This window comes from Balaenoptera physalus, assembly GCF_965194825.1.
Source record: "Balaenoptera physalus genome assembly, chromosome: 12".
Lineage (NCBI taxonomy): Eukaryota > Metazoa > Chordata > Mammalia > Artiodactyla > Balaenopteridae > Balaenoptera > Balaenoptera physalus.
The window spans coordinates 91942141-91964701 of record NC_138897.1 but is presented as its reverse complement, the minus strand read 5'-3'; the positions used below and the strand labels follow the sequence as shown (position 1 = coordinate 91964701).

The 22561-nt window shown below is 45.9% G+C and overlaps 1 protein-coding gene across 2 annotated transcripts in view; it reads right to left on the bottom strand.

The window, feature by feature from the left end:
- Positions 1-22561, bottom strand: part of TMEM132B (transmembrane protein 132B) — a 416404-nt gene that overhangs the window by 181849 nt on the left and 211994 nt on the right. For both annotated transcript variants that reach the window (XM_082418222.1, XM_082418221.1), the window contains one exon: positions 5612-5758. In XM_082418222.1, coding sequence (XP_082274348.1) covers positions 5612-5758 — 147 coding nt within the window. The remainder of the gene's footprint in view (positions 1-5611; positions 5759-22561) is intronic.

Genomic DNA, 22561 nt, shown 5'->3' with positions numbered 1-22561 from the left:
GAATGATATGGTTTTTCAAGAAGTTTTTCAAATAAATAAGGAACACAATCCCACAAAACTGCCCTCAGAGACATACTACAACGTTCCACGTGTTCTATCTTTTACGTCTCAATAAAACATTTTACAGAAGGAAAGTAACCACCCTGAACTGAGTCTGGTGGGAAAAAACTACTTATACTTCTTAGAAACAGAGGCAACTGCTACCATCACTGACCTGTCTTCCTCCTCCCCCTCCCCCTCCCCCTTCCCCTCTCCCCCTCCTCCTCCTTCTCCTCCTCTTTCTCCTCCTTCTCCTTCTTCTTCTCGAACTTGAGTAAGATGCCTTAAGCACGATAAAAGATTTATTCGTGTTTCACCGATCCATAAAACGACACACGACCTGGTGACTTTTCCTCTGTTACCACTGTTTGTTCCTTAAGGTTCAACTGCTAAATTTCACAGAAAGCAATGAGTTAGTCAAGCTAGTTGACAGGGTGATCCATTCTTCTGCTCAACCCGTTATAATCACTTCTGGATTAGAGCAGGCGAAGAAAAACTCCTGAAACACTGAATCCAGATGTTCAAACATGGTAACACTTCACAGTAAACATTTAACTTTGATGTCGATTTCACCTTCAACTGGGCTACACTCATGTGGGGTGTGTCTATTTCTTTCAAGAACTTTTCACAGAAAAAGCTCAAAAATGGATTAAGGAAACTTTGTCTTTGCCGTGCTTTTCATTCTATACAACAAACGTAACTTTAGGGTTTGGCTCTTCCATCCTACGCAGCAGCACAGACTCCCGTTTCCATGGTGCTCCCCGGAGCGTTTCTCTGCCTCTGTACCAACTTTCAGACGAGAGGTTTCTGACCACACAGAGTGGCACCTTATTTTCTCTGAGGTTTGGGTCCCAACGGCCAGACAGAAGTCACTGAAGAAGCCACCTCGTCTCAACCTAGCTGGCTGCACGTGGTTTCCACACCAAGAGTCCATCATCCGGCTTTCATTTCTCTTGGTTTCGCTTTATCTGTTCTGAACACTTTCAAATTTGCTTATTTTTCTAATCCCTTCTCGCTTCGTTGGGCAATGCGACTCGTTATCTTGTGGTTTCCATCTTTTTTTTTAAGATTTAATTTTATTTATTTTTGGCTGCATTGGGTCTTCGTTGCTGCACGCGGGCTTTCTCTAGTTGCAGCGAGCGGGGGCTACTCTTCTTTGCGGTGCACGGGCTTCTCACTGTGGTGGCTTCTCTTGTTGCGGAGCACAGGCTCTAGAGCGCAGGCTCAGTAGCTGTGGCACATCGGCTCAGTAGCTGTGGCACATGGGCTCAGTAGTTGTGGCGCACGGGCTTAGTAGCTCCGTGGCATGTAGGATCTTCCCGGACCAGGGCTCGAACCCATGTCCCCTGCATTGGCGGGTGGATTCTTAACCACTGCACCACCAGGTTAGTCCCTTGTGGTTTCCATCTTTATTACTCACATTTCCTCACAATGAGTGTTCATTAAAATATTTTGAATTAAGACCTTTCTGCCATCCTAACTGAGCCCATTGAGTCTTCCCATACTGACACATTTTTAATTCTTATCACAGAACTTCAGGCAGTTGGTACATTATATTCTATTAAAAACCCTATTCCGCCCAAGGTTGTCACAATTCAGAGATTACAGCTTTCGGCGGGATGTTTTGTTAGGGATATATTCATAGATTCACTTTGTTAGCCTGACAAACACGGTCCATGAGCTGGTATTTCACACCTCATTTGATCTCACAATTCAACAACAGAAAAAAAAAGTATAAAAAGAAGCAATTATTTATTTAGATTATGGAAGCGATTTTAGAGGGATATTAGATAAGCATAAATTGTCATGCCAGCAACAATCCCTGCCCTTCTAACAGCCCAGGGAAGGGCAAAAACGGAAAGTGAAGCAAGAGAAGAAGAGGACGCTGCAATGTCTCATACTTATGTAACTCTGGTTATGTAACTACTTTTTTTCTCTTGTAACTTTTTTAATCTCTTCTAAAGAGAATGCAAAATTGATTCTCTCAGAACCGACAGTGATAACCACAGCCTGTGTTTTCCCTTCAATTTAAAACATCACCACTCCATCAGCCAGTATTTCAACCAAGTCAGTTTCCCATGTGCAGACCACGGAGACGGCCGTTAGAGACCCACACAGTGATTTCTGAGGGTGTAAGTCCGGGCATCCCACTGGGGCTCCTCCAGCCCAACAAGAGGGTCAGCAGGACTGTCATAACTTCCTGGCCACCTCTTGTTTCTGCCCTCCCATTTCCCCCCAAGAACCCTCTCCCGTACTCTAAGCCCAAGTCATTCAGGTGGGTCCACCCATCCCCTACTTTTACAGCTGGCTACAGAGATTGGTTCGGAGTGAGTACAAGGTCCATGTTACCCCAGGCGGATCCAGTGATGAGCAGCCCCAAGACTTGCGCTGGATGTGATGGGGCAGAACAGTGTTCTGACCAAGCCAGTAGGACTGATGCTGGGAAGCCCTGCTGGAGACGATGCCAACCCAGAGGAAAGACAAAGAGACAGGCTGCTAAGAATGCTGCATCCAGACACCCCTGGCACCTGTCCCCCCTGAATTTCTCCACGTGCACGAGGAGTCGAGGAGCCCTTTCTGCTTGGGCTTCGTTCGTGTGGGACCTAAGGGCATCAGTCAGACAAAGTCCACCGGATAAACACCCCAGCAACCAAGAGGAAGTCTTCCAGTGGAGTCACAACAGAGATCAAGGGGGCTTCCCTGGTGGCGCAGCGGTTGAGAATCTGCCTGCCAATGCAGGGGACACGGGTTCGAGCCCTGGTCTGGGAAGATCCCACATGCCACGGCGCAGCTGGGCCCGTGAGCCGCAATTACTGAGCCTGCGCATCTGGAGCCTGTGCTCCGCAACAAGACAGGCCGCGACAGTGAGAGGCCTGCGCACCGCGATGAAGAGTGGCCCCCACTTGCCGCAACTAGAGAAAGCCCTCACACAGAAACGAAGGCCCAACACAGCCATAAATAAAAAATAAATAAATAAATAAATAAATAAACAGAGATCAAGGCACAACCCTGGACAGATCCCAGCTTTAAGAAGCGTGGCAAATACTGCTCGCTGACCACCCTTCTCCCTGACATCAAAGACTATCTCTCAGTACAAAGCCTGAAAATAATACCAGATATTCAATTTTCCAGACGACCCTGCTTCTTGAGCAAAGGCATGGAACTACTGATGAGATCTTAGACTTCCAGGGAAAGTCTTCTTTCCAGCTGGAAAGGTCTTCTTTCCTGGCAAAAAGAGAAGCCCCCCTCCCTTCCAGTCTTTGTATACAACTAGATAAGTTTGTGATGCCTGGAACTGCTGCAGCCATCTTGCAGCCATGAGGAAACAAGCTGGAGGATGACAGCCAGTGAATTGGGCATGATAGAGTAGAAAGACGGAATGCACCTGGGTGACACAATTGTGCTGCTGGATTAACCAACCACGGAACCACCCACCTCCAAACTTCTTGTCACATGAGATGACAAAATCCTATTGTTGCAGCCACTTTTAGGTGAGAATTCTAGTACTTGCAACTGAGCAAATATAAAAATCCTAGACTCTTTCCAGGTATCGACAGCTCAGGATAGGGGAGTGTTCAGACAGTAGATTCAGATTTCCAGGGAAACCATGGGTCACATGAGGCTGCAGAATAAAAGCTCTGTCAAGGGATGTAAAGGACGACGACCAGGATGTTGAGTGGGAGTGAGAGGAACCCAGATCACCTGGGCAATATTCCTAATCAGAGGCTTTTGATCACTCAACCTGAGTCACTCTTTCCCTTTGAAAGAGCTCTTCAAAATCAGGCAGAACAGAGTTCTAGATGAGGTTGGCTGAGGTCGCCCAAGCAGAGACAGCCCTCAGCCTAGAAATCCATTAGAAAAGGCAAGCTCCACACAACCTCTCCATTTCTCATGCTCCCACCCACCCACCCACCAGCTCCCTCATTCATTCACCCAGTGCCCCTTTGGTGCCCAACATCGTGGACCTCAAAGGGTTTTAAAACAAGAAAAGAGGGACTTCCCTAGTGGTCCAGTGGTTAAGACTCCCGCCCTTCCATTGCAGAGGGCGCAGGTTCAATCCCTGGTCGGGGAACTAAGATCCTGCATGCTGCGCCGTGTGGCAAAAAAAGAAAAAAGAAAACAAGAAACGAAAGAAAAGAGAACAGGTTGTGACGCTAGAAGATGATAAGTGAAAGATCTAAACAGGGCTCTATGGCAGCCTGAGGAGCGGGGGGTCTCATCCTGGCTGAAGTGGGAGCCACTGGTGGTTCTAAAGCCGGGGGAACTGCATGGCCAACATTGCTCAGTCAAAAGGGAAGAGAAGAGAGGCCAAGAGACTGTAGAAAAGACTGTGGCAACAGGGGTGAGAGCTTGTTCTGCCTGTTGGGAGCCCAGATGCAAGATTATTAGCAACAACCTCCTTCTGCTTCCCAGGCAAGCTCAGCCCCAGAAAACCCTGCACTGCTGCTCTCGGAGCTGGAGAAGACCTGCCAGCAGTGCCAAGTTCCCCAACCTCACATCCCGAGCCCATATGCCAATACCCGGGTGTGATAGCTGCAAAACGACGACCTTTAAGCACTGAGAGACAATTACTTGACAGCTAGAGGCACCCTCAGTTCACTTGTAAAAAAGTACATTTCCCCCTTGCCTCTTAAATCATTTCTATTTCCCCCATTTCATTCTTCAGCTCTTTACTGCCAACAATAACAGGAACAATAATAAAATTTTAAAATAACGGTTCTCAAACCCTGCACTGTGAGAAATAGGCGTTCAGGTAATTTTTGAGATCATCAACCTCATTAGGTCACTGATGTATAAAGAGCACAAAGGATAAAGCCCTCATCCTGCAGCACATCCGATAATACATTCAGAAGCTGTAGGACGGAGCTGAGCTGATGAACTCAAAGGAACACATCTCCCATTAAATGCAGAGGCACCTAGAAAAATGGTACAGGTGAACCAGTTTGCAGGGCAGAAAGAGAGACACAGAGGTAGAGAACAAACGTATGGACACCAAGGGGGGAACGTGGAGGCGGGGGAGGGTGGTGGTGGGATGAACTGGGAGATTGGGATTGACATGTATACACGAATATGTATACAATGGATAACTAATAAAAACCTGCTGTATAAAAAAAAAATTAAATAAATTTTTTTTAAAAAAGGGCACAAGGGTTTCCCTGGTGGCGCAGTGGTTGAGAATCTGCCTGCCAATGCAGGGGACACGGGTTCGAGCCCTGGTCTGGGAAGATCCCACATGCCGTAGAACAGCTAGGCCCGTGAGCCACAATTACTGAGCCTGCGCGTCTGGAGCCTGTGCTCCACAACAAGAGAGGCCGCAATAATGAGAGGCCCGCACACCGCGATGAAGAGTGGCCCCCGCTTGCCACAACTAGAGAAAGCCCTCGCACAGAAACGAAGACCCAACACAGCCATAAATAAATAAATAAATAAAATTTAAAAAAAAAAAAGGGGGCACAAAAAAATAAAAATGCAGAGGCACCACTTTATTTATACAGTCATTATTTTCCTATCAGCGTTTGCAACCATCCCCAACCCACCACTGCCGAGGTACCTTGAGCATCTCGGCGCTTACCTGCTCTGTGTGTCCGGGTGATGACCCACGCAGGTGAGGGTAGCTGCTGTCTGAACACTGTCATTGTCAATTTCTTCCTGGACTGCCCACTGGTCTTCGCTGCTGACTCTCACTGCGGTTATTTTCACACCTGCTGCTGCCTTAATTCTGTGGGGTAGAAAAAAAAAAATATATATATATATATATATATATGACCATTTTAGTTCAAAACAGGGAGCAAAAAGTGAGCTAGAACAGATCTCCCCTTTCCTCTGGGGCATGTAGGGAAGAGTGGCCATAACGCCTTTCCTTTGAAAACTAAGTGTCCTGTTATGTTTACAAGCGCCCCAAAGTAGGAGCCCCAGCGTTTCGCCACGTCTGTTAATTTTCTGTCTGATCGGTGTGTTGGGAACCAGATCGCTTTCTGTTTCAGGGGTCCTGTGGGCCGGAGACGAGACAGATGTGTCTGGTAGGCGTGGATGGAATCTGGGGCCCGGTTCTTCCCCTGGGGATGGGGAAGGGCCCCCATGAGGTGGGAGGGTCTGAGAGGCTGCAGGGGCTATGCCAGCCCAGGGGATGGCACCATCCAGGGGACCAAGGGGGAGGCAGGCAGCACTGATCACACTGTGAAGAGGAAACAGTGGGGCCACGCGGTCCTCAGAGGAGCAAAAGAAATACAGCATTCAGGCAGGCTAAAGTGGCCAAGTACTGCCTGGTACGATGTTTGCAGAACTCAATTCCCCAAGGAAGAATCCAAGGCCCCAGCTGCTTCATCCATTGAGCAAAGGCCAAAGAGAGTTCCCAGCCTGGACTGTCTGCCGTTTCTTCCCTGCTCCTAGAACGATCTTCATGTTGCTACTAACCAGAATACATCTCCTCTGTAACCACGGGGATTGCAAGGCAGCTTCCAAGTTCTCTGACAATGGCCTTGGGACTTGCCCAGATGCTGTGGACTTGTCTGGAGAACAGTCAGGAGGAAGACAGGGCCACGGAAAGCCAAGCTGCTTGCTGTGCCTTAACTAAATGTAAGTAATACGAAAAGGGTGTCATTGGACTTCCGGGTGCATGAACTAATGCTGCAGAGGGTCAGCACATGCTTGGCTGTGAAGGTACCTGAACCTCCTCTGCTTCCCAGAGGCCTGTGGACTAACGAGAAATGCCCAGTGAGGCTCTGGGCATCCTTTTCCACAGAGACGGCAAAAGGAATGCCACGATGCAAAAAAATGGTATGTGTGCAGGAATTACAGGAGCATCAGCAAAGACAGACCCATCAAGACAGACATTCCACCACCACCAAAAACTTAGAAGCAAAGATTCCCTCCAAGAGATTTATTAATCAAATCCACACATAACAGCAGGGTCTAAGATGCAATTAAAAACATATGAATGAAGGTGAAAGGATACAATGGGAGGATACATCCACAAATCATATCTCTGATAAGGGTCTAGTATCCAGCATATATAAAGAGTTCTTGCAACTCAACAACAAAAAAAGACAAATAACTCAATCTGAAAATAGATGTTTCTTCAAAGAAGATATACGTGGCCAACAAGAACATGAAAAGATGCTCAGCATCATTAGTCAACAGGGAAATGCAAATCAAAACCACGAGATACCACATCACACCCACGAGGATGGCTATCATCAAAAAAGGGAAAATAATAAATGTTGACAAGGATGTGGAGAAACTGGAACCCCTGTACACTGCTGGTAGGAATGTAAAATGGTGCAGCCTCTGTGGAAAACAGCTTTGCAGATGCTCAGAAAGTTAAACGTAGAATTACTATATGACTCAGTAATTCTACTCCAGCATATAGACCCAAACGAATTGAAAACAGATACTCAGGCAAACCCTTGTACATGCATCTCATGGCAGCACTGTTCACAACAGCCAAAAGGCAGAAACAACCCAAATGCCCATCACGTGATGAAAGGATAAACAAAATGTGATCTATACGTATTGTGGAATACTATTCAGCCACAAAAAGGAATGAAGTGCTGATACATGTTACAACGTGGATGAACCTCAAAAACATCATTCCAAGTGAAAGACACCAGACGCAAAAGGCCATGTACCGTATGGTTCCATTTACATAAAATATCCAGAATAGGTAAATCCACAGAGATAGAAAGCAGATTGGTGGTTTCCAGGGGCTGCGAAGAGCAGAACACGGAGTAGCTGCTTAGCTAACAGGTATGGGGGTTCCTTTTGGGGTCATAAAAATGTCTTGGAACTAAATAGAGGTGGTGTCTGCACAACACTGTGTACTAAACGCCAGTGAATTATTCACTTAGAAATGGTACATTTTATGTTATGTGAAATTCGCTTCAATTAAAAAAGAAAGAAAAGAAGAAAAAACAGGTGAATGGACCCTCCCAGGAGCGACTGAAACTTTAAAAAAGGATGTATCAAAATCCAAAATAGACCCAAAGAAGGGAATCCCTAAAGTCAGAATTTCAAGCAGCAGGAAAGAATGTTCTGGACTCAAGGGTTGTCCTAAAGCCCCTGATTTTGCTGCCTACCATAAGGAACCCCGGGGTGGAATTAGGGGACTCAAATACTTGCATATCTAATTAAATTTTTTAAAGTTTCTGCTTCCTGTATTCCCTTCTTATAGGACCTTGCACAGATGCTAAGACATACACCTGCTTGCTCTTGCATTTGGCGTTCCTGACCCCCTCCAGAGATGCAGGCGCCATTCTTTGTCCCAACTGGATGGTTCTTCCTGTTGAATTCTGGTGACTACATATGCTAACTCCTCAAAGCTTTCTTTCTTGCCATCACAAAGTTCCGGGAATTAATTTATGCAAGCCATGAATAGAGGCGTCCCATTGTGTCCCTGTTTCCAGCCATTCCATCTTGCTGCCAAAGGGGCAAATGGAGAGAATGTTCCAGAATGCATGTCTCCGTAAGCAGAGTCCTCCCACTGTCAAGAGCACCTCCTCATTTCTACCAGTACTTGCCACTTTAATGGCTTATCACATTCTTCCACATACATGGATCACAGAGCAATTTGACCAAGCAGCCCCATGGTCAGGATGATTACTATTGTTCCCAATGTCCTGATGATCAAACTGTGACCCTCACACCCCCAGAGGGAGCGACCAGCTGGAAGTCACAGAGCTAGACAGTGACAGAGCCAGGATTAGAAACCAGATTCCCTGACTCCAAAACCCGCTCCCCTTCCCTCCTATTCTGCCCCATGCAGAGAATTCTCTGCAGAGGATACAAAATTAATGCACAGAAATCTCTTGCATTCCTATACACTAATGATGAAAAATCTGAGAGTGAAATTAAGAAAACACTCCCATTTACCATTACAACTAAAAGAATAAAATATCTAGGAATAAACCCACCTAAGGAGACAAAAGACCTGTAAGCAGAAAATTATAAGACACTGATGAAAGAAATTAAAGATGGTACAAAGAAATGGAAAGATATATCATGTTCTTGGATTGGAAAAATCAACATTGTCAATATGACTATACTACCCAAAGCAATCTACAGATTCAATGCAATCCCTATCAAACTACCACTGGCATTTTTCACAAAACTAGAACAAAAAAATTTCACAATTTGTATGGAAACACAAAAGACCCCGAATAGCCAAAGCAATCTTGAGAAAGAAAAACGGAGCTGGAGGAATCAGGCTCCCTGACTTCAGACTACACTACAAAGCTACAGCAATCAAGACAGTATGGTACTGGCACAAAAACAGAAATATAGATCAATGGAACAGGATAGAAAGCCCAGAGATAAACCCACGCACATATGGTCATCTTATCTTTGATAAAGGAGGCAAGAATATACAGTGGGGAAAAGACAGCCTCTTCAATAAGTGGTGCTGGGAAAACTGGACAGCTACATGTAAAAGAATGAAATTAGAACACTCCCTAACACCATACACAAAAATAAACTCAAAATGGATTAAAGACCTAAATGTAAGGCCAGACACCATCAAACTCTTAGAGGAAAACATAGAACACTCTATGACATAAATCACAGCAAGATCCTTTTTGACCCAGCTCCTAGAGAAATAGATATAAAAACAAAAATAAACAAATGGGACCTAATGAAACTTAACATAACCATAACAAGACGAAAAGACAACCCTCAGAATGGAAGAAAATATTTGCAAATGAAGCAACTGACAAAGGATTATTCTCCAAAATTTACAAGCAGCTCATGCAGCTCAATATCAAAACAACAAACAACCCAATCCAAAACTGGGCAGAAGACCTAAATAGACATTTCTCCAAAGAAGATATACAGATGGCCAACAAACACATGAAAGAATGCTCAACATCATTAATCATTAGAGAAATGCAAATCAAAACTACAATGAGATATCATCTCACACCGGTCAGAATGGCCATCATCAAAAAATCTACAAACTATAAATGCTGGAGAGGGTGTGGAGGAAAGGGAACACTCTTGCACTGTTGGTGGGAATGTAAATTGATACAGCCACTATGGAGAACAGTGTGGAGGTTCCTTAAAAAACTAAAAATAGAACTACCATACGACCCAGCAATCGCACCACTGGGCATATACCCTGAGAAAACCATAATTCAAAAAGAGTCATGTACCAAAATGTTCATTGCAGCTCGGTTTACAATAGCCAGGACATGGAAGCAACCTAAGTGTCCATCGACAGATGAATGGATAAAGAAGATGTGGTACATGTATACAATGGAATATTACTCAGCCATAAAAAGAAACAAAATTGAGTTATTTGTAGTGAGGTGGATGGACCTAGAGTCTGTCATACAGAGTGAAGTCAGTCAGAAAGAGAAAAACAAATACCGTATGCTAACACATATATATGGAATCTAAGAAAAAAGGTCATGAAGAACTTAGGGGCAAGATGGGAACAAAGACACAGACCTACTAGAGAATGGACTTGAGGATATGGGGAGGGGGAAGGGTAAGCTGTGACAAAGTGAGAGAGTGGCATGGACATATATACACTACCAAACATAAAATAGATAGCTAGTGGGAAGCAGCTGCATAGCACAGGGAGATCATCTCGGTGCTTTGTGACCACCTAGAGGGGTGGGATAGGGAGGGTGGGAGGGAGACGTAAGAGGGAGGAGATATGGGGATATATGTATACATATAGTTGATTTACTTTGTTATACAGCAGAAACTAACATACCATTGTAAAGCAATTATACTCCAATAAAGATGTTAAAAATAAATAAATAAATACATACATACATACATACAGCAGTGTGTGCGTGTCAATCCCAAACTCCCTAACTATCTCTTCCCCAGAAGAAATACATTCTAATTATTTTTGCCTTTGGATGGTTCTGAAGCCCCAGGCATTCCTACCTGCCTAGGAGAGCTGGATGCTTCTAAGGATGAAGGTCAGGGAGGTGGTGGAGTTAGTGATGATGACAATGAACTAACTGTGAGAGTTTGGATGCCAATCACTGAACATCTGTGACTCGGTTTCCTCATCTTCAAAATGTGTGTAATAATAATATCTACCTGTAGTGTTGTTTGTATGAAGATTAAGTGAATCACTGTATATAAAGTGCTTAGAAGAACACCTGGGACAAAGAAACTGATCAGCGTTAGCTATTATGATTTTTCTCACCATGAACTACTGCATACTCTCCAGAGATCATACACTCAGGCATCAAGCCCCCTCCCTGTGAGATGTCCTTTGTAACTGCTCTAAGTCTCCACGCAGGACCCCAGCCACCTCCTCTCTGGATATGATTTCCCTGACCTTACTCCTTTTCCTTGGCAGGAAATTCCTCTCATATCCCAAGACGGAGCAAACCCTCCATTTGCCGTAGTAAACCCTTTTTTTTTTTTTTTTTTCCATAAAGGTTACTCTACACTTGAACCTTCGACACTTTGGGTTCAAAGGACACCAGTGTGCACCTGACAAAGTCTCAGAAATTTTCTGTGATTGTAGTTGACCAAACAAATAATCCAATTCTGGTTCATGTCTAGTCTACTTCAATGTCCAGAACTGGGACCAGCTTTAGAAGTGGCTCACCACAGAGGTTCAAATGATGTCCCCACTTCCCTAGGCACCTGAGTCTGTTCAGGTCTCACATATGTGGGTTTTGTGCACCGACAGGCTCTCTTCTTGTGGTCACAGTGTGGCTGCAACAGCTCTGGATCTCACCTCCTCATCCACAAGGGAAAAGCAAGACTCTCTCTCCTAGAACAAACTCCTGGAGCCAGGTTTTCATTGGTTGAATTTGATTGAGTACTCAACCTTGGACCTATAACTGTGGCCTGGGGGGGGCGGGGGTGAAAGGACAATGCTTATTGGTTTGCCCAGTCAACCGACTATCCTGCACTAAGAGTGAAATTAATCCCATCTGAACCACGTGGGAGGGGTTAGCAGGGAGTGGCTCCCAAAAGGAAATTCGAGTTACAACAGAAGAAATGGATGGTAGGAATCAAAACCACAAGCCTGAAGCCAAATTATTGAGGTTCTGCCTCCCTCCTACATACAAGTTATAAAATTGTTCCAAAATCCCAGTTCTTGGTCCAAATCCTTCCCAATTTTAGATTCTATTTGTTGGAACAATCTAAGCCCAGAAAAATCCATGTCTTGAATATTCATTAAGTTTGTTTTAGAGAAATATTTTTAGGCTTGGTGATATTCTTAACTCTTGTTATTTAAAAACTACAATAATCTAAACCTTGTGACAACGATTAATGGTCTCAGCCCTGTAATGAGCTTGAGGGATTTGGGGGCTGATCAAGGGAAAGATATGACCACAAGGTGGCAGTAGCATGCAACAAGCTTTACCTAGGCAACAATTTGACAAGTTTGTGTGATGCGTAAGTCCCTCATAGCCTAAGACCTTCCAAATGACATGGCATGAGGGCACCTAGCCAGAAGGGGAGGAGGGCAGGGAACCCCAGGGAGAAGAGGATCAGAGAGGGCACTTACATGTCACTAAGCAGCACTGTGGGATGTCTCCAGGTCAAACAGCTCCAAAGGGCAGCTGCAGCTCGAGGTCTTACAGCTACAAGGTCTATGGCTAACAGACATTGGGAACAGTTTTGCAGGGTATGCAGAGCAGGCTCTAAATGGCTAAAATAGGCTTATTTAGGGTATATTGAAAACAATTAGATGTGTAAAAAATTGAGTTTGGCTCTTGAGCTAACAGGTCCCAGTCTGCTATGAAGAAATAAACAACACAGGGGCCAACCTACAGGGACCATCTCTGGCTCATTTATATAACAACTACTTCCTGACATTCACAAAAAAAACTTACATTCATACTTCGATAGGGTCTTCATTATACAACTATTTGTTATCTGTATTCTTGAAGTTAAGGGATTACACAGAGGAGAATACATTGGCAGACTAAGAAACTATCAATACTTGTTGATGAACTGAGCCTTAAGGAAATCAGTCCCCACTGTCACTTGACCCTTGGTTGACAGTGACACCGACGGCAGCCCTGCTGCAGCATCTCCGCCTTTGGTAAGGGTGGGCTGTCAGGCTCTGCTGATCGTCAGCTACAAATACAACGCAAACGCAATGCACATCTATTGCAAAGTGAAACCGCTGAATCTTGTAGCATTGGAGGACTGACAAATGCCAGCAAGGCTACTGAGAAAGAGGACCCAGCAGAGATTCACCAACCACCCCTCAAGACATATCTACTGACAGTTCACAAGTGAAGAAGGGAAAATCAACAAGAAAAGATAAGTGCTTCCAAAGAGAGCAGTCGGCATAGCAAGGCAGAGTGAAGCTCTTGGGGAAACTGGGGAAGCCCTGAAATACTTCCGCTAAGTTGATCCTTTTTGTGACCCTGTTGGCAATGTCAAGTGTGAAATGAAAAATGCAATACTGTGCAGTTATATAAAATTGGAGGAAAATAACAACAAAAAATTGTCAACGGGAAATGCATGCTTCGTTCCGAGCGGCACAGAAAGGGAGTTACTGAGCCTGAATTTTGTTTACTGTAAGATAAAACAAACTTGTTTGTTTATCTTTATTTCATTTCTCAAGGAAGAAGAAAAATCCCAATCGCGTTTCCTTTTTCTCAAGATTTTCTACATGATTTTACGTTCCCATTTACGGTGGATTAATTTTCATTGGCCAAATATTCTCAAAGTAAAGAAAAGCTTCCCATAACTAACCTGTAGCTTTAAATGGCAATGGTCTAAAAACTGCATATTTTATGGTGTGAAATATGCTAACATTCTGTATTGGCCGGGAGCTGGCTTCCTCGTGGTTCCTAAAACAGCACGTGTCTTCCTGTCTTTAAACCTTTGCTCTTGCTGTTCCCTCTGCCTGGAAAGGTCTCCCCTGACACCCACAGGACTCACTCCCTCATCTCCTTCAGGTTTGGGCAAATGTCATCTCTTTGAGCTTTTTCCAGACCACCTGATCGAAAAAAAAGCCCTATTTAATACCCCCAAACTTTGCTTCCCTTGTTTATTCTCTGTATTCCCCCACGGGATGGAAGCACCAGGACAGTGGGGAGGGTTTTTTTTGGGTTTTTTTTAAATGTTTTGTTTCCTGCATTATCCATGGTTCTGAGAGCCACGCCTGGGAAACTGGTGGTGCTTAATAAATGCTCGTAGAATGAAAGGTCTCCATCTAAGGTGTCATCTGTCTCTGGGTGCTCCATAAATATCAGACTGAGGACTGAAGATGTCCAGTAAGGGACAAAAGCTACCAAGGTCACAGGAGGGAGGCATTGGAACCCTATGGACCAGAGGTTCTCGGGCTTTTAAGCACATCAGAATCACCTAGCTACACGTATCTGGATCCTCCAAAGATTGTGATCCAGTTAAGTCTGGGGCAGAACCCAACTGTGCCATGTTTTTCAACAGGCTGCCATTCTGATGCAGGTGGCCCCCAGAACATTCTTTGGATAAGAGTGCTTGGGACACATTTCAGACAATCACATTCTGTCAAGGAGAATAATGCCAGGGAACATCTGGTGTTCGAATCACTTTCTGAGATAAGCCCAGCCCTGGGCGCTGGAGCACTTTCAGGATGTGTAAAGATACTTCTAATTTGGATTCCCCGGCAAACCACTTTCTCTGTGATAAATTAACCACAGAGAGAGATGCGCGCCTCTCCCACTAGGCACCTGGAGGCTGGCAAAGGCAGGCTCTGCTGAGAGCTCATTTCAGACCACGATTTAAACTTGGAAAGATTACAGGGCAGCGGAAAGAGTCAAGGCGAGGAGGCCACCATGCTCATGACCACAGAGCAGGTGGGGCTCCCTCTGGTCCAGGTGGCTGAACCTGGATGTTGAGGACAGATATTTTTGGTCTCAGTTAGAAAGAGAACAGGAGCCAGCTTGAAGGACAGACAGACCACCAGTGCTGGAAAATCACATCCAACAGAGCAGACTGTTGGAGGGCGTGGATTTCAGCCCCGAGAACAGGGACATGCAAAGTGGGACCTTTATGCAAGTGAGAACGTTCCCAAAGTAACACATGCTGATTCCCATGGGGCTATCTCCCCTCTCTTGTCTCACATTTTAATTTAATCTTTCACCGAAGAAAGTTAAAAATTAAGCAAACTATACGTATAGCTTTTGACAAATTGGAAATTTGACAAATCACTCCCTTCTTCACACTTCCTAAGGCATTAAGATAAGCACATCCAAAACCCTGCCTTGGCCCCAGACATCCAAAACCAGCAACAACAAAAAAAATGACTGGATCCAGCCTACAGCGTGTCTGACTTAGCCACTTAATTGTTTCTGGTCCATACCGTGTGTGGCAGACAAACTCTGGGGTGGTCCACGATGACCCCCGACTCCGGGTGACCATACCTTTGTTGAATCCTTTCCCCTTGAGTGTGGGGAGGGCCTGTGACTTGCTTCTAGCTGGAATAGTATGATAAAAGAGATGAAATGTCATTCCATGGTTCCACTACATTTTATAAGACTCCACCTTGCAAGCAGACCAGCTCCAGGCAATCTCTCTCCCGGGTGTCTTTGAAGAAGTAAGCAGCCATGTTGGGACACCCATGTGGCAAGGAGCTTGGGCAGCCTCTAGCAGCTGAGGGCCAACAGCCAGTAAAAACCCAGGGCCCTCGGTCCTACAATAGCAAGGAAATACACTCTGCCACCAACACCAGCTCGTACGGAAGCCGATTCTTCCCCAGTCGAGACTCAGATGAGAATGCTGGCATTTAAAGGATTTAGAGGGATTTCCCTAGTGGTCCAGTGGTTAAGACTTTTGCCTTCCAATGCAGGGGGTGCAGGTTCGATCCCTGGTCAGGGAGCTAAGGTCCCACATGCCTCGGGGCCATAAAACAGAAGCAATATTGTAACAAATTCAAGAAAGACTTTAAAAATGGTCCACATCAAAAAAATCTTTTAAAAAATTAATAAATAAAGGATTAGGGCCAGGATGCTAATTGCCCTGCTGTGAATGGAACAGTCCTGCCCCACTCCAGATGCCAATAGTGCCCCCACGAAGAAACACCGTAGACACCTGATTTTTCAGCCTCTGTAGAGATAATATCCCCACCACCACCTGCCCCCAACACAAATGCCTGGGATCGCTTTCCCTGGCAAACTGGACCCCAGGCTGAGCTGCAGACACTCCCTAACTGCTCTGCCCTTGTCCCCATGTGGAGCACATGCTTATTTTTCAGTGTCAGTGGACCGGAGGGGAAGCAGCCCCCCTACAAATTCGGGATGTGCTGTGTCACAGCCATGAAGCCAACATGTGCCACAATTTCAAGACCATTATGGTGGTACCATCAGGAATATAGTCTGTTCATCCACTTTAACTTCTTTGCAAAGCCCCAAGTGTTGGCTCCCACCATGAAACCCAGTTCACCTTCAGATCACATTTAAACGTCTGACACAACCAAACACAGAAAGCTTTACCCTCTGATTCCCAACCACTGCCTCTGATCATCATGTCCCACAGAGTGAAGTCAAAGACAATGTGCGCCTCTCTGACAGCAGAGCTGTTCAATACACACACACAAAACAGAGAAACACACACACACACACACACATCCATAAGCGACCCACGCGGCAGGGGCAGGGAGGTTGATAATTTCTCAGGGCCCGATTAATGGCTTCTCACGATCCAATTAACAAGGTAATATTGTTTTATGGGAACCTAGGATTAGTAAATGTACAGCCATTAAGAACCAGAAAAGCTTTTGAAATGAAAGGGATTTTGGAAAGCAGATACAGTCAGCCTCAGGGCTTTGGAATTCAAATGTGACTGAGAAGTATTTGATTTAATTTAAGGTCTACACACTGCATATCTACCACATGTCAGGCATTAACCACCTACTATGTGCAGGAGAAATAGACAGCCCTACAAAACAGACAGACAGAATAGTGAAGTTAAGACCACATTTCTGACTTAAAACTTGGACTCTAAGAGAGAAAGAAAAAAGGACACAAGAGAACACACCTGGACTCCTGCTGTGTGACCCTGGAAAAGTCATTTAGCCTCTTTGTGCCTCAGTTTTCTTATCTGTAAAATGGGACTATTAATAATAGTACTACTGCACAGTGTCATTGCAAGGATTAAATGGAGACGGTATACACAAAATGCTTAGAACGGAGCCTGGCATATAGCAACTATGCAGGGTTCACGATGCTGGTGGTGGTGACAGGAATGCACACGTGGTGACCCCATCCCAGCTCTAAATGCTGACATTTCAAAGAACCATCCCTTGGTGTTAAAATGCTCCAGAGACAGACTGAGAGGTGCAGAAAAGCTGTCACGAGAGTTATCCAACAAGCTCCCAACCCTGGTCATCGGATCCACAGAAGACCAGGTGGACGAGTCTACCCAGCGCCCATCCTCCTCTTCTGAGGCAGCTCCTACCTGGACTTCCCTTGGGAGCGACTTATGCTCAGTCCAGGTATGTCAGGCTAGGCTGACCCCACCCTGGCTTCAGGAGTTGGTATGTGTAGCCATTCAAAGCATTGTGTCCTCCTGGACAGTGGTTGGTTCAAGAAGGAAGCATGTGACTCAATCAAACCAATCAGCATATCCCATCCACTGAATTGATCGGCCCAGAAACAGACATGTCACCCAGAATGTTTCAGGGAGAGGTGAGCCCAGCTCTCTTTTCACTAAGCAATAAGTGTTGCAAGAGCCCACCACCTGCCTGAGAATGAAACCAGCAGGGGAAAGCAAAGGTAAGAGGTGGAAAGAGATGGCTTTCTGGTACACTGTCTAAGCACCTGGATCCAGCCAGACTTGAGGTTGTCTTTCAGTTACATGAGCCAGTAAATTCCCTTCAAGCCACTTTGAGTTGGGTTTCTTCTATTTGCATGTGAAAGTGCACTGACAAAAACAGCCAGGTTCTGACATTTCTACCACTCAGAGTACCAAATAAAATCCTCCCAAAGTTCACAGACGATACACATATAAAGTTACCACCTGTGATACAAGGACAGGAGAACAGATGGTGAAAGGATGTTCAATATTTCCAAGTCCTTGTGAGCACAGAGAGCAAATATTAAATAAAGGGAATCTACAGAAACAATCAGAGATCCTCTCCCTGTGTGATATCCAACCTAAATACTAATAAACAAAGCTAAGGTATAAAAACTCAATTCATAACTCAAAAATAACCTGATCTTTTACGGAATTAAACTCATTTTCTGTCAAACCTATTTTTTTAAGAATGTTTAGTGATATAAATTTTCGAATGCCTAGTAAAGAATCGTTTCCTCATAGTAATTTAAAGCATTTTGTGAGCCACTATGAATTTTTTTCCTCTCCAACCTGGACACAAGCAAGGGATCACCCTGTTACATTGGATATTTCCTCTCCATGAAAACTTGTCAGTAATTTTCAGTAACTTGGTATTTACAGCTCCTGAGAAATAAATTCTCTCTCTCTCTTCCTGTCACTCACACACACACACGCACACAAATCCATTTTCCCAACTTCATCTATCTTCTAGAGTATGATGATCCACAAAGTTATTTTTACAACACAGAACTTTCTAAGTCCCAAATGCATAGCTAAATAAACACTTGAAATCACCTCTTAGAAGTCTCAAAGGAAAATCAAACTCAACACATCCCAAACTGAACTCACGATCAACTCAGCCAAAATAAAAACAAAAACCACCTTACTTCTCTTGTCCTCTTTGAGAAAAGACCACTCTCTTGGTTCAGGATGCTATAACAAGATACCACAGACTGGGTGGCTTAAATGACTGAAATTTGTTTCTCGCAGTTCTGGAGTCTAGGAAGCCCAAGATCAAGGTGCTGGAGATTCAGTTCCTGAGAGCCCTCTTCCTGGTTTGCAGACAGCTGCCTTCCAGCTGTGTCCTCACGTGGCAGGGAGCAGAGGGGGGAAGAAAGCTCTCTCGTGTCTCTTCTTATAAGGGCACTAATCTCATCGTGAGAGCCCCACCCTCATGAACTAAATGTCTCCCAAAGGTCCCATCGCCAAATACCGTCGCACTGGGGTTTGGGATTTTCACAGATCAATGCAAGGTGGGGAGGCAGGGGGACACAGACATTCGGTCCATAGCAACCACCATTCAGTCCAGGGCAATCACCATCCACCAAATCGCTGAAACGAGAAACATGGGCGTCAACCTTTACAGCCTCCTTTCTGTAACTGCCTTCCATATCCAGCCCATCAGCAAGTCCCCTGCCATCGTCCTTGTGTGTGTCACTGCTGTAAGCACCCTGCAACCACTGCTACAAGCCACAGAGCAATCAGGGTGAGCTGCTCCAAATCCTGAGCCATCAAAATTCCAAGCTTAAAACTCTTCACTGGTTACCACCTTTGTTAGAAAAAGTCTGAAATCCCACAAGACCCTGCATGGTCTGGACCATGATTAAGAGATCACAAAATTGCCCGGCAGAGGCAGTGGCTAATAGCATAGTGGCTGAAAGCACAGACTCTGGAACCAGACTGCCTGGATTCAAATCCTGGCTCTAGCATTTATCTACTCTGTGATCTACTCAACCCCTCTGAGCCCCAGTTTCCTCATCTGTAAAATGGAAGCACAGAAGCCATCTCATAGGTGTCATATGAGGATTGAATGTTAAGCACTTAGCAGGTGCAATTTTAATTCTCTCTTTAGGATCGTGGCTCTGTGATTTCCTACTGGTCCTTCTCAGTTCCTCGGAAGCCCCAGACTTTCCCTGCACCTGGCTATACTGGTTAGTCTCTGTTTCTCCTGCAGACCCTTTTCCTATCCTTCTCTTCTCGTCCAGTACCGCTAGAGGCTGATAGCTGTGCACAGCATCAATGGAGGCCCCCTTGTCCTCCCTCTGGCTTCCAGTTGGGTTCAATCAATAGAAGGCACAGCAGGAGATTAGATGGTACGAGAAGAGAAGTTGGGGTATTAATACCCCTGGCTTCTCCCTGCTGGTGACGGTGGCTGAGCTCCCCTCCCTGTGAGCACAGCTCCTGTGGTCCAGCCCTGTCCTCCAATCTCCGCTCTCCCTGGGTTCCTGCAATTCCTCCCTAGCCTTGGGCCAGTTACCACCTTGACCCTGCCCCCACTTAGTCAAAGCCCCTCCATGAAGTTCTCTTTGGGGTACCAGCTCTTTCCCACCTGAACCCTGAATGCTTCGGGCCTTTGCAAATACTCTTCCTTATGCCTGAAACTTTTCCCTCACACCACCCTCCACCTCCAACTATCCAGATCATTCCTTTCCATCCTTCAATTCTTAATCAACACCTCCTCAGGGAAGCCCTCCCAGGTACACAGGACTGAGTTAGTTTTTTTCTTTTACGGCACCTCGATTTTCCCTTCCCAGCACTTATCACAGCTAATATTAAATAATTATCATCTGTGTAAGTTTCTATATACATTATGGTGCCCGAGACTGGAAGACTCACACCAGCAGAGACCACATCGGGCTTGTTTGATCACATCCTCCACTTCCTACGCTGCTCTGCACACACGTGGTACTCAGTGCACACTTGTCGAATTAATCAATCACACAATGAAATGCAGTGGGTCCCCGTAAGTGGAATGACCGGGCTTCATCCAACACAGGAGGAAACAGAGCAGTGATGTCCAGGCCAAGCCACCTTCGCTTCTCAAGCTAAGGCAGATGCGCTCAGAAGAGGCCTACGCCCGCATCTCTCTGATGCTGAGATGGTTGCTAATTATGAAGGCTCTCTAGTCAAACGTGGTGTTGGAGCCTCGGTGGCAAATTCGGGCACAGAGGCAGGCTGAGCCTGGCAGGGAAGCCGGTGTGGATTCCGAGGCCCCGGGACGAAGTCTGACCCCGTCCTCGCGTGTGGCTTATAGTAGCCCCAGAAACAGTGGCTCACGTTCGGTTACCACCCGAACGCTTGCCAAGGACTTTCACACGTATTTTCTCGTTTGTTCCTCGTGAAAACCTGTGAAACTGCCACAGAGAAATGATTCACACGCCCACAATCACACAAGTGGGCAGACACAGAACCGGGGCTGCAGCCCTGTGGTCACGGGTCCCAGCTCACGGCTCCTCCCAGGAGGACGCCAGCCAGCCCCGCCCCCGAGGACTTTGCATCCTCCGGGCTGTTTATCAGGTGAAGAGCTCCAAACCTCTTCCAGGGTCCCTTTTAGCCAGATGGAAAATGCCTGAAAAAGCACTGCAACAGCGGAGTTAAGAGCACACCTCCAGACCCGGATGCCTTGGTTCAAAGCCAAGTTTTGCTACTTTCTATCTGTGTAAGTTAATACTAATTATTTTAACCTCTTTGGGCCTGTTTCCTGTCTATAAAATGGGGATAAAGTGCCCACTTGGATGGTAGCCTTCAGTATTAAATGCGTGAATGTATTTACACCCCATAGTACAATGCCTGACCTGGCATATGGCAAACAAGTGTGCATTCACTCCCTCTGTGCACTTTCTAACCATCATCAACCTAACCTGTCCTCATGAACTAACAGCTAGCCTTGGGGAAAGGTGGACATCTTATTCCACTTTGTTCCACCTCCCACCGGCCCGTGGATGGGGGGCAAGACATGTCATAGGCATGACCCTCAGTCCACAAACTCATTATTTTCTTTACTTCCTAAAATTCAAATTAATTTTCATTCTCAGCCCCATTTGGCCAGGCTGGTTTAAAAATAAAAACTGAAGGTAGTCTTGCCTGAGGTTTTCTCCTCCGCTCCAGGGATGGAGGAGGGGTGTGATTCTGTGGATGGACAAAGATGGGAGGGGGCAGAGGCTATGGGAACTTCCGTTCTTCACCGACCATCCCTGAGATGTCCGTCACGGCGGCTCCCGTGGCCCCTCAGGTCAGGGGTGGGAGTGGGCGTGGGGGAGCGTCTTTACTACTTCTCTGCCAGCCTTGGGGCTAGGAGGCTTCTAGAAGGCTACCCAGGTCCCAGCTCCTCTGACCCATGATTGTAAACTCAAGTGCCTCCAAGGACCAGGCAGGTATAAAGGTGAGTAACTGGACAGGTGGATACTACAGTGAACAGGTAACTAACTCACGTGTCCCAACCTAAGGGGATGCCCGTGAGAAACCTCTGCCTTCAACACGTCGAAGGAGCCCTCTGGTAACAAGCCCTTCCACCCACCTGGTTGTGCCCCGTATGTAACTCCACTTCGTACCCACTGAAATGCAGCGGCTCTGCAGCCCCGAGGCTGCTCTCTGGGAGGTGTTCCCAGGGCAGTTTCTGCTCTCTCCACCCCAGGACAGTGTTCCTCCATCTACTCAGCCCAGGAGCACAATCTCCCAAGACCACGCTGACACAGAGTCAAGCACATACATACACACACATGCACAAACACACACATGATCCTTCAGTCAAATCCCTGTTTTAATGCTGCTGTGACCAAAAAATGAGCCATTAGTTCAGATCCTACAGATGCAAAAAAGCTGGGTGACACATCAGTTATCGACTGCGGTAACTGTGGGAGCGTCAAAGACCAGGGAGACCAAGCTGCAGGCGACACTGCCTTGCTTGGCGTCCTGCCAGGGACAATTCTGTCCTCTGCACACAGACCAGAGACCCATCTGTTCTTTGATGAATGAACAACCAGAGAACCCCGCT